We start from the raw sequence: 12787 nt of genomic DNA on the forward strand, positions 1-12787 counted from the left end.
CAGCCTGAAACATTGGTTATGTATTTTTACATTTCCTATATAAAAGACATTGTTTGACCTGCTGAGTTTCCTCAGCATTGTGTGTTTTTACTTCAATCACCGTGTCTACAGATTTTTGTGTTTTACTTCTTCGTATGATCTAATGCTAGCATCCCTCAGGACATCGACTGCATCAAAATACTGAAACTCTCAAAAGTCTCCCTTTAAACAAATCTGCTTTGCCACAGCCCCAGCTAAAGGCATTTACAGTTATGTTTTGAAAAGCACTTTGTATTATCTCATTACACCTTAGCATTTCCTCATTCTTTTGTCCACACTGACATAACAGTCCATGGCCTAATGAACCGTCAAACTGTGGCCACCCGCAAATTGGAGGAACAACATCTAACTGACCAAATGGTATTATTATCAACTTCCCATCTCGCTTTCCCAATCCCTCTGTCTCCTTACCTCCAGCTCCCCACCCACCCTCTTCCCTGACCATTCAGAAAGCTATCTCCTTCCCCTATCTCTTCTCAGCTTTATTTTGTTCTGCTGCCATCCCCCCTCCCCCCCACAATATCCACCTATGACTTCTTGCCTGTTGGCCTGTGCTCCTCCCCCTGCCCCTTCTTCCCTCCACATTTTTTATTCAGGTGCTTGTCTGCTCTTTGTTCATATCTTGACGAAGAACAAAGGCCTGAATGCTGTGTGACCTGCTAAATTTCTCTCACACTTTTGTGTATTAAACTACAATCACAGTATCTATGGACTTTCTTGTTTAACTTAAAACACAAACACACTGCTTTACTGGGAAATAAAGAGTAGAGTGGAAGGTTGGGGGAGTGAGAACAATAGGATGGCATATGCACTTTATATAATTCCAGGAGGGTGTTAACTTGCAGTTTGGTTATCAGATCACACATCGAAGTTTTATCGGTCAGACTGATTAGACCTGATTGATAAAAATGTGGTATGGTCCATGTAGCTAAAGTGGGGGTGGTTAGTGGCTCCAGGGACCATTTATTCCTTGGAATATAAGAAAATAGAGGGGACTAAATCAGGGAGCAAAACTAAATTTTTTCATCCAAATGGCATCATGTAGGTATGGACATAAAAAAAAATTATTGTAAATGCTTTAAGAATGTTAAAATAGAATAATTGTTTTTTTGAATGTACTGAGATGTAGAACAAATTTTAAAAAAAATTTTAGACATAAAACACAGCAACTGGGCCTTCCGGTCCATGAGCTTGTGGCACCAAAATACACCAAGTAACAAACTACTTTTTCGGAGGGCAGAAGGAAACCAGATCACTCAGAGGAAAACAACATGGTCATGGTGATAACGTACAAACTCCTTCCAGACAGTGTTGGAATCGAACCCATAACACTGGCATTGTAAAGCATTGCATCATTGAATGAACAGATCTTTTTTTCCTTCAAGATGCAAGTCAGAATCAAAGGATAGTACTGCATGGAAGGAGACCATTCTATCCAATGCACTGTCCATTTAGTCCTACCCACTCCACCTTTTCCCCAGCCCTGCAAATTCATTCCTCTCAGATAATTATATTGAACTCTTTTCAACGCTACAACTCAATCTACCAATAGCACTGCATTCTAGTCCCAAACTACTCTACATTAAAGGATTCTGTTTCATTTGCCAATTACCTTCGCTCTTGTTCTCAAATCATTCATCAACAAGAACAGTGTTTATTTATTCTTATTTTCTTCATGATTTTAGCTCATTATGTATCAGCCTACAACTTCCCCCATTTTAGTCTGTCTGTATAATTGATGGTCAGAACAGGCTTGCTGGTCAGGACAGGCCATTGAGTTGACCAAGGCCTGTGCTGACCAACAAGCATTCATTTGCAGTAATCCCATTGTGACAGAGTATATAGAGAAAATAGAAATGTTTTTGGGAGATAAATTGGGGCAGGTTTGTTAGAGTAGGTTACATACAAACACTTTAAAATAGTTCTTATTTGAAATACTGGAGCTCTGCTAATGCTAGGTATAGTAGCTTCTCACACCTTTTTGCAAAAGCTTTGAAGAGTGCTCAAGAGACTTCACTAATGGATTGTTGTTTACCAAAGGCAACAGATGAAAAAGAATGCTGGCACTGCTATTGTCTGGAAGGAGAGCTTGCTGTTGTAACAGAATCATGTGGTTTTGCAAGCAGAGTCAAACAGGCTTTCTCTCAGGGTGTGTGTGTATGTGAGAGAGAGAGAGAGAGAGAGAGAGAGAGAGAGAGGAGCAGAGTTCACTTGCAGTGTTTCAGCCAGCAAGAGCAGCAGGAACTGAAACAGGACAAGCTGGCAAGAAGCCCCATTTTGGAAGATGGCCTAGTCACAGCGCTTGTGGTTCATGCAAGAGGAGAGGACTGGCTGTCTAATGTTTCACTTTGAATAGGATAAATAAAAAAGGAACTCTGTGGTGACCTGAAATAAAGAGGTTATCATCTGGAGAACCCTGACAGGGCAAGTTTCGTCAGCAAGACATTGAAGTGACTGATGGAAGTACATCAGTTGTGGATGTCCTGGAACAACAAATCTCTCTCTGAAAACAGACAAGAACTTTCCTGAGCGGTAACCATTTACCTTTTGAGCACCAAAGCCTGGTGAACTTTATACATGTTAAATTCTGTGCACAGTATAAGAATTGCCTGCAACCAGTGAATTTGGAGGAATGAAAAGTGAGATTGGACTGTGAACCAAAGAACTTTTCTGAACTTACACACACACACATTACATACACGTGCGCTTAGAATTAGAAGGGGGTTAAGTCAGGTTAAGTAAGTTAGTGATAAGTTAAGGTTTGATTCTATTTTCATGTTTAAAGATAATTAAAAGCAACTTTTGTTTAAGTAACCATTTGTCTTGGTGAATATCTATGGCTGCTGGGTTTTGGGGACCTTTAGACTTGTAACACCATTTAATTCTCTTTACATTTGCTTTACTCCCCACTTCCAGATACCATAACTACTCTATGCAACATGGACAATTTATAGTGGCCAATTATCCTGTCAACCTGCATGTCATTGACAAATGAGGGAAATCAGAGCACCCAGAAGAAACCCACACAGACCTGGAGAACTTAACAAACTCCCATGTGGACAGCAGCAGAAGTCAGGAGTGAGCCCAGTTCAGTGCAGCTCTAAGATAGCAGCTCTACTAGCTGCATCAGGTGCCACCCAATCCCCAAGACTCTCACAATGGAAACTCCAAAAAAAATATTTAGAGCAGATTTGGAGTACCATGTGTGTCCATACAACCAAGAGACATCAAAAAGCATTGTAGACAGTGCAGAAAACTGAACTCAGAAGAAGCACCACCAGAAACCATTGACCTGGTCAGATGCTTTCTCCTGGAAAGGAGAACATCTAAAAATTACAAATATTTTATGGAGAACATGCAGAGAAACCAATTTTTTAGGAGGCAAGTTCAGAATGAAGTTAAACAAGAATAGTTGCAGATGCAGAGGTCCAGTGCAGTGCTGGAGAAACTCACCAGGTCATGCAGCATCCATAGGAAGTAAAAGGCAGTTGATATTTTGGGCCTGAGCACTTCCTGAGGCTCAGGCCTGAAACTCTGATTGCTGTTTTCTTCCTTTGGATGCTCTGTGACTAGTTGAGTTTCTCCAGCATTTTTGTTTAAGTCCGAAATGAAGATCTAAAAAATATACATTTTAAAATTTAGAAGGAACATTTCCTGCACAGAAAACTTGGAAGGTGTTGAAATGCTGGTCTTATGGAATAGGTGAAGGTGATCCCAATATTGCATGAGAGAGGCAGCAGAGAAAATATGGAAACAGCGAATGGCATTGTTAGAATATAAATATCACAGCCCAATCTGTTGTAACTTTGATTCTCTGTAATTTGGTACAAGGCTATTAACATTGGCAACCCTGTGGAAATATATGGCAGTGAGAATCTGCAAACCTAAAGAATCATTATCCTTTGAAAGTTATTTTTGAGATTAGAATCTGTATCACTTCCGACAGGCATGCTTTGTCGGTAAAAACACAACAGAGATGCTGAAATGGCTTAGCAATTAGCAAGCTGCCTTATAGCCCCAATAACGCAGGTTCATTCATAATCTCTGCTGCTGTTGCATGGGGTTTGCATGTTCTTACCAAGCTTATAAATACAATGATATTGTATTTATTGCATATAGGTACATATTGATGAGAAAAATAAGGACGACTTGAAAGGATGCTGGCCTTCATTTGTCAGGACATGCAAGGTAGGAGCATGGAGATCAACTTCAGAAAACCTTTGTTAAGCCAAAGTTGGAAGTATGGTGTTCAATTTTAGTTCCACACTCCAAGAAGTTAAACAGAACAGGGTGAAGAATTTTACCAGGATGTCGCCTGAGGAGGAGCATTTTCAGATTTCAGATTTATTGACAAGAGTACATACATGACATCACATACAACCTTGAGATTCTTTTTCTGCAGGCAAGGCAGAATCATCACTTATTGGTAGTCCAAAAAATAACTGTACACAATGAACACATATAAACAAATAAAGAACTGTAAACAGGTAACGAATATAAATAAACAGACTGATTTTTTTAAAATTCTCTCTATTGCACAATAAAGTGCACAACAAAGAGTCCTTAAATGAGTCCTTGATTGAATTTGTTGTTGAGGAGTCTTATGGTGGAGGGGTAGCAGCTGTTCCTGAATCTGGAGGTGAGTCTCATGGCAACTAAATCCGTTTCCTGATGGCAGCAGTGAGAACAGAGCATGTGCTGGGTGGAGTGGATCCATGATGATTGCTGCTGCTCTCTGACGCCAGTGTTTTGTATTAGTTTACCCATACCACACCATGATGCAGGAAGTCAGTACTCTTTCCATCACACATCTATAGAAAATTGGCAGGGTTTCTGATATTATACCAAACCTCTGCAAACTCCTGAGAAACTAGAGGCACTGATGTGACTGATGCGTCCAGGAAATATACTCAGAGATAGTGACTCCCAAGAACTTAAGTTTGCTCACCCTCTCCACCTCTGATTCCCCTAATGAACGCTGGATCGTATACCTCTGGTATTCCCTTCCTAAAGTCAACAAACAGCTCCTTGGTTTTGGTGACAGAGTGCAAGGGTATTGTTGGTGCCAAGTATTCAATCATCTCCCTCTTGTATGCTGATTCATCGCCTTTCTTTATGCAACCCACTACCATGGGATTATCGGAAAATTTGTAGATGGTGTTACTGTTGTACCAAGCCACATTGTTGTAAGTGTAACGTGAGTAGAACAGGGGGCTAAGAACACAGCCCTGTGGTGCTCCGGTATTGATGGAGATTGTGGAGGAGATGTTCTTACCAATTCTCACTGGAGTTGGTCTTGGAGTTTGCTGATCAGCTTTGAGGAGATGGTGGTGTTTAATGCTGAACTATAAGTCATCCTCATATATGTATCTTTGCTGTCCTGGTGTTCCAGGGCTTTGTGCCAGTAAGATATCATCCATTGTTGCTACGTTAGGCGAACTGGAATAGATGCATATCACCACTCAGTCAGGAGCTGATATGCTTCAACACCAGCCTTTCAAATCACTTCATCACTGTTGATGTAAGTGCCACTGGTTGATAGTCATTAAGGTAGGTTACTGCACTCTTCTTGGGCACTTACAAGTAGAGACTGGATCTTCTTATTTTCTTATGAGCAGAGGAGGTGGATGGAGACTTTAATCGAGTTTTACAAAATTATGAGAGGCAAAGATATGGTGGATAGTAAGAAGCTTCTCCCTATAATGGAAATATCCAAAACCTAAGGACTTTTATCTTCAGTATTTCATTTTCAAATGTATTTTTTTTAAATTGGAAAATACACTGAAGTAAAGCTTTGTGTGAACAGCTTAGAATAAAATCAGGTGAATTGACCTCGATCATGATTGTATACTCTCGCACTAACACAGGAGTTGTCACCCTAAAGTGAAGAATGGGTCCAGGGTATCACTGGATTGCAAGGGAGGTTCAGAGGCTACTTATGTATTCCACACTGAGCAATTTATCTCAACTGCCTCCCCACTAACCAGGAAAAATATTTCTCCAACATCTACAAACCTAACATCTCGAGCAAAGTACAAGACATACCCTTGGAGTGCAGGCACAAGACTCAAGTGTCCTCTACAATAAGCAGAGAGCTGCTCAATTTGTATACACACATTAGACTCAATATTCTCCCCGTCCATTACCAGTATTGTGTGACTGCAATCTGTATCTTGAACTTCTTTCATCTTCTTGAGAGTCTCTCCCACTCCTATAACTCTCTAATTTCTCTCTGCTCATCAAATTCTGGATTTCATTTTTACTTGCTCTGCTCTTAATGGCTGTTGTTTTGTCTACTTTGGTTCTGGAGCTCCAAAAATTTCTTCCTAAATCTCACCTCAGGATATTCCTCAAATTCCATATCTTGGACCTAACCCATCTTGATATCACCAATATTGTTCAGTATCAGCTATGGCAACGGTATTGATAATGCTTGTGTGAAGCGTTTTGAGAGGTTTTAGGTTGCTTCATTGCAAGATGCAAGTGCTTTATGTTGGTATAGGTCATTATAGATGTGGTAAAAATTTGTATAGATTCTACTCTGTTATCCCACCCTCTCACCCCGATACATACAGCTTTGAGCTGAATTACATGGGTTGAAATATTGAAATTCATTTCTCCATAGTCACTGTCATCCTCAAAAACAATCAATTTAAAATTCTCCTCCATCAATCCCCTTTATTTTCTCACCACTCAAACAAATCCTCTAGCCTTCTATCCTTCCCCACATTATTAATTCCCCAACTCTGGCCTTGTAGGAAGATTGGAGCAAGAGTAGGCCTTTCACCCTTTTGAGAATGTTTTTGCATTTGTGAGATGATGGCCAATTTTCATCCAGAGACTTTCATCAACATCTTTTGCCAGCATGAAATTTACGGACATGGAATCTCAAATTATTCTTGAGCTAGATGCGTGTGGTTTTTGAGAGAGAAAGCTTCCCAGCTGAACACAAGGCAAAAAAAACAGAGGCAATGCTGTGCTGAAATTGCAATCGTGTTGCTGGAGAGAGGAAACACACCGCTCCTGCGCAGGGCTCTACCTCCCAGTCCAACTACCGACTGCTCTGTACAGGCTTTAAATGGCCTGTTAAATTGACCAATGATGGTTTATTTTAAAATTCTGCGATGGCAAGATCTGGGTCCCAGATGGCAGTGCACGAGCTCAGCAGTGGCCTCAAGGGGCTACAGACTCCGGAGAAGCAGAGGACTGGCTCAAGTCACCAGAAAATGGGATGAACCCAGTCCTGCTTGCGAAATAGAAGCAGAGGAGCTCAGGTTGCCAATGGTTTGGACTGAAGTCTGCGTGGTGGCAAAGTCTGTAGGAGCATTGGATGCGAATCCATAGATACTCAGTGACTCTGAACGTACTCTTTTGCTTCTCTTTCTCGGTCCGTTTCTGCTGCTGGCAGATCTTTTTCTGTCTTACAACAGATTAAAAGCAATTTCATGTATTATTACACCTGTTTTAAAACATTACTCTTCTCTGTGGATTGTCACCTTGTTGTGGTGGAGAAGCTTGGGTGGTCCTGTGATTCCGAGAGTGATGCTATCTGGAGCTATATCCCTGGTAGGGTCACCCATGGTGGTAAGGTCCCTGACAAAGAACAATCCAACCAAGTCCTCAATAACGGAACAGGTGAATGAAGTTACCCTGAACTCAACTGCTGTGAAGGCAGATGACGACGGCTGGTCCTTGTTTTCATGCCATTGGAACTAGTTGGTTGATTTGTTAAATATCGTGAGCTTTTTGGAGTGCCACATCAAGTACACATTAAACAAATACATGCACAGGCGTCTTTGCTCTGTGGATCAACTGAATGAAGGCCATCGTCCTCGACTATGAGGGACAGCCACGACAACGATTACATTACAATAAAATCATCTTCAGAACGAACTAATTCTTAAACTTACAAGTTAGCATACTTGTGAAAAGTTATTTCTTAATCTTATCAATCTCTTTAAAATGCTGAGAAACACAAGGCAAATCCTCATTAATCCTGTAATATCCTATCCCTTTTTATTTCACCGTGGATAACAGAGCCTGAACAGTTGCCCCTCGATCCAAATCTTCCCCTTCCCATCCTTTCTCCATTTCTGCTTTTGGTTAGATTGGTATTTATAATTGACGAACAGCAGCTGAGTGCAAATTATTAATGAAATAGGCTTGAATTTAGTTCTTAATACAAATAAATGTCATACAGGACAAATACTTGGCTCCAATTGTTCAGCTTCTCCCACTTACGGTTTATTATCACACCAACATCAGTCTGACTTTGGAGTATGGAAACTACAACCCTGCCACCCTATTATGCAACTTCAGCTTCCCAATCACTTTCACAAACACGTGTAATTCAGTGACCTCCACATGCTGACAGGTTCCTGTATTATTTGACTCATCCACGGGTCAATGAAATATTTTTGCTTAAATGCTCACCCATACTCCAAAAATTTCAAAAATAGCAAACTTCCTGAAACAAATATTTGTGACAAGGTTCATTTCCTTTCAAAAAAAACCTCACTTTTAACTTCCTTGTCAAACAATCATTCTCCATTGTTCAAGTGCAAAGCTATCACACACTTGAATGGAAGGAGGGACACACACAAAGTGAGACTGCCTCCCAGAGAGAAGCCATTGACAGGGATTTTAATAAATGCAGAACTGTGATTGCTTTTAAACAAGTGAAATGAAACGAGGTGGAGGTGGGGGGGGGGGGTGCATTAATTATCTTATTATAAACTCATCAATGGTTGCATTCGAATCAATGGAGACTATATTCCTTCCAATCAATAGACCTTTCACTACAGAAATCCAATAAAATCTGAGGCGGCTCAACAGGAAAGAAATCAATAACTCACTGACAAACTAAACACTTAACGAGAAGAGAAAGTGATTTAGTGTTTGCAGCAACTTAGGTGACATGTTCCAATGAAGGGTTGAACTGACAGGCAAACGCCCCGCGGGGGGACAGGGGCGGCGCGCCCTGGGCTCCTTACCTGCGGTCTCCGGGTGCAGCCGTTCCTCAGGACGCTGCAGCCCTTCTCCGAGCCGCCGCTCAGGTCCCGACCCACGACGTGCCCATTGGAGAAAGCGGTGCTCGCCATCGCCCGCCCTTGGCTCCGCGTCTCAAGCGACCGCCGGGGGAAAGTGAAGCGGCGGCTCAGGCTGGAGCGGGGGCGCCGCGCCGGGCTTCGGCGTGCTTGGGTCCCGACCGCAGTAGCTCCCCCTCCCGGGCAACCTGAGCCGAGAGCCTGGGCAGCGCCCGGGACGCGGGAACCACTCCCCCTGCTGGGAAAGGAGCCAACACCCCCCCGCCCGCCCGCCCTTAACAACCTCTTCCTGCTGGCCAGGAACCAAATCCTCCTGCAATGACAATCACTCCACCCTGGAAAGCAGCCAGTCCCTGTTGGGAATGGCGCCAACCTGTTGATACAGGCGCATTCTTTCTTCTGCGACAAGAACCATTCTTACCTGCATTGGACCCATGTCTGCTGCTTGGACTGGAGATAGGTTTCTGCTGTGACAGGACCCATGCTGGGATCAGTGCTAACCCTGCTGCTTGGATTGTTCTCTCTGTTGGAAAAGGCAACACTGTTGGGATAGGATTTTCTCCTATTGGGACAAGTTCCTCCCCTATTTGGAAAGAAACCAACCATGAAAGGATAAAAATCACTAATGTTTTGATAAGAATCCCTCCAGTTTTAGGAAAGGGAGCCAATCACTGGTGGACAAGATCGCCTGCTGGGACTGACATCAGTCCTCTTGTGACAAGAATCATTCCCTCCTCCCTCACCACTGTTAAAGAGCCCCCAAACAGTCCTTCCAAGGGAAACAACATTCCACTTGTGGATCTGAAGGGGTCATCTACTGCATCCGGAGCTCCCACTGTGGTCTCCTCTACATATGAGAGGCTGGGAGATCGCTTTGTTGAGCACCTCGGCTCTGTCCACCTGAATAGCGGGCATCCCCCAGTGACCACTGTGACAGATTGTTATATTTTATATGGTATACAGATATGTTTTAAAGGAGATAAATTGTATGAGGCTTTTTAGTGTCAGTCACACACTTTAAAACAGATCTCATTTAAAATGCCCAAGCTCTGCTCAAGCCAGACAGTCCAGTCTCTGAGTGCCTTTGCAAAAACTTTGAAGAATGTCTATAAGAACTTCACAAGTAGATGTTAATTGGACATGCTGTGGAGTAATGGATTATTCTTTTGGAAAGCAACAGATGAACAGAAGATTGGGTCTGGTACTGCAGTCTGAGTGCAATTTGCTGTTCTAAGAGGGTCATGTGGCTTTCTGAGAGAGAATTCATTTCTACAGTTCAGCAGCAGCAACTGGGACTGGAACAGGACAAGCTGGCAAGCTTGTGGGGAAAAACACCATTTTGAAGACGGGCTGTGAGTTCTTAGTTCAGCCTGGTCAAAGCCCTTGTGGTCCATACAAGAGGAGAGGACTGGTTACATAATGTTTCACTTGAAATAAGGGAAACAAAAAGGAACTCTGTGGTAATCTGGAAAACCCTGATGGGGAAAGTTTCTTTGGTAAGGCACTGAAGTGCCTGATCAGAAGGAATCAATTGTGGGTGTCCCATGAGCAACAAATCACTCTTGAAAACCGACAAGAACCTTACTGAGCGGTAACCATTTACCTTTCAAGCTCCAAAGCCTGGTGAAATTCATAAATGTTAAATTCTGTGCACAGTATAAAAATTGCCCGATACTGATGAACTTAGAGGAGTGAGAAGTGAAATTGGACTGGGAATCAAATAACTTTTCTGAACTTATACACACATTACATACACATGCACTTAGAATTAGAAGGGGGTTAGGTTAAATAGGATTCTACTAAATAGAATAATACCTAGTGTCGCCGAGAATATTCTCCCAGAATCACAGTGCGGCTTTCGCGCAAACAGAGGAACTACTGACATGGTCTTTGCCCTCAGACAGCTCCAAGAAAAGTGCAGAGAACAAAACAAAGGACTCTACATCACCTTTGTTGACCTCACCAAAGCCTTCGACACCGTGAGCAGGAAAGGGCTTTGGCAAATACTAGAGCGCATCGGATGTCCCCCAAAGTTCCTCAACATGATTATCCAACTGCACGAAAACCAACAAGGTCGGGTCAGATACAGCAATGAGCTCTCTGAACCCTTCTCCATTAACAATGGCGTGAAGCAAGGCTGTGTTCTCGCACCAACCCTCTTTTCAATCTTCTTCAGCATGATGCTGAACCAAGCCATGAAAGACCCCAACAATGAAGACGCTGTTTACATCCGGTACCGCACGGATGGCAGTCTCTTCAATCTGAGGCGCCTGCAAGCTCACACCAAGACACAAGAGAAACTTGTCCATGAACTACTCTTTGCAGACGATGCCGCTTTAGTTGCCCATTCAGAGCCAGCTCTTCAGCGCTTGACGTCCTGCTTTGCGGAAACTGCCAAAGTGTTTGGCCTGGAAGTCAGCCTGAAGAAAACGGAGGTCCTCCATCAGCCAGCTCCCCACCATGACTACCAGCCCCCCACATCTCCATCAGGCACACAAAACTCAAAATGGTCAACCAGTTTACCTAACTCGGCTGCACCATTTCATCAGATGCAAGGATCGACAATGAGATAGATAACAGACTCGCCAAGCCAAATAGCGCCTTTGGAAGACTACACAAAAGAGTCTGGAAAAACAACCAACTGAAAAACCTCACAAAGATAAGCGTATACAGAGCCGTTGTCATACCCACACTCCTGTTCGGCTCCGAATCATGGGTCCTCTACCGGCATCACCTACGGCTCCTAGAACGCTTCCACCAGCGTTGTCTCCGCTCCATCCTCAACATCTATTGGAGCGTTTTCATCCCTAACGTCGAAGTACTCGAGATGGCAGAGGTCGACAGCATCGAGTCCACGCTGCTGAAGATCCAGCTGCGCTGGGTGGGTCACGTCTCCAGAATGGAGGACCATCGCCTTCCCAAGATCGTGTTATATGGCGAGCTCTCCACTGGCCACCGTGATAGAGGTGCACCAAAGAAAAGGTACAAGGACTGGCTAAAGAAATCTCTTGGTGCCTGCCACATTGACCACCACCAGTGGGCTGATATCGCCTCAAACCGTGCATCTTGGCGCCTCACAGTTTGGCGGGCAGCAACCTCCTTTGAAGAAGACCGCAGAGCCCACCTCACTGACAAAAGGCAAAGGAGGAAAAACCCAACACCCAACCCCAACCAACCAATTTTCCCCTGCAGCCGCTGCAACTGTGTCTGCCTGTCCCGCATCGGACTTGTCAGCCACAAACGAGCCTGCAGCTGACGTGGACTTTTACCCCCTCCATAAATCTTCGTCCGCGAAGCCAAGCCAAAGAAGAAAGATTAAGTTAAAATTTGATCCTGTTTTCACGTTTAAAGATAATTAAAAGCAGCATAACCATTTCATGTTTAAAGATCATTAAAAGCAACTTAACCATTTATTTTAGTGAATATCTATTGCTGCTGGGTTTTGGGGTCCACTGGGCCCATAACACCACCCATTTCAATTTCCCCATCCCATACCCTTGCTGACTATCTGTCTATGGTCTCATGTACTGCCAGACTGAGACCACCAGTAAATTGGAGGAACACTTCATCTTCTGACTTGGCAACCTCCAACCAGATAGCATTAATATCGACTTCTCTGGCTTTTGTTTAAACCCCTCACCCCCTTCTTCCCCCAATGTCTCTCCTTTCCCTGCCTCCTTTTGCAAAGACATGACAAACTC

The 12787-nt window shown here is 43.3% G+C and overlaps 1 protein-coding gene across 3 annotated transcripts in view; it reads right to left on the bottom strand.

The window, feature by feature from the left end:
* sptlc3 (serine palmitoyltransferase, long chain base subunit 3) overlaps positions 1 to 9303 on the bottom strand; it is a 170535-nt gene extending 161232 nt beyond the window's left edge. For 2 of the 3 annotated variants that reach the window (XM_069931845.1, XM_069931844.1), the window contains exon 1: positions 9033 to 9301. In XM_069931845.1, coding sequence (XP_069787946.1) covers positions 9033 to 9140 — 108 coding nt within the window. In that variant the 5' untranslated portion in view covers positions 9141 to 9301. Of the gene's footprint in view, positions 1 to 9032 lie in introns of all 3 variants that reach the window. The other variant, XM_069931842.1, reaches the window with a different exon arrangement.
* Positions 9304 to 12787: the final 3484 nt, after the last annotated feature.

This window comes from Narcine bancroftii, chromosome 4 (genome assembly GCF_036971445.1).
Source record: "Narcine bancroftii isolate sNarBan1 chromosome 4, sNarBan1.hap1, whole genome shotgun sequence".
Classification (NCBI taxonomy): domain Eukaryota; kingdom Metazoa; phylum Chordata; class Chondrichthyes; order Torpediniformes; family Narcinidae; genus Narcine; species Narcine bancroftii.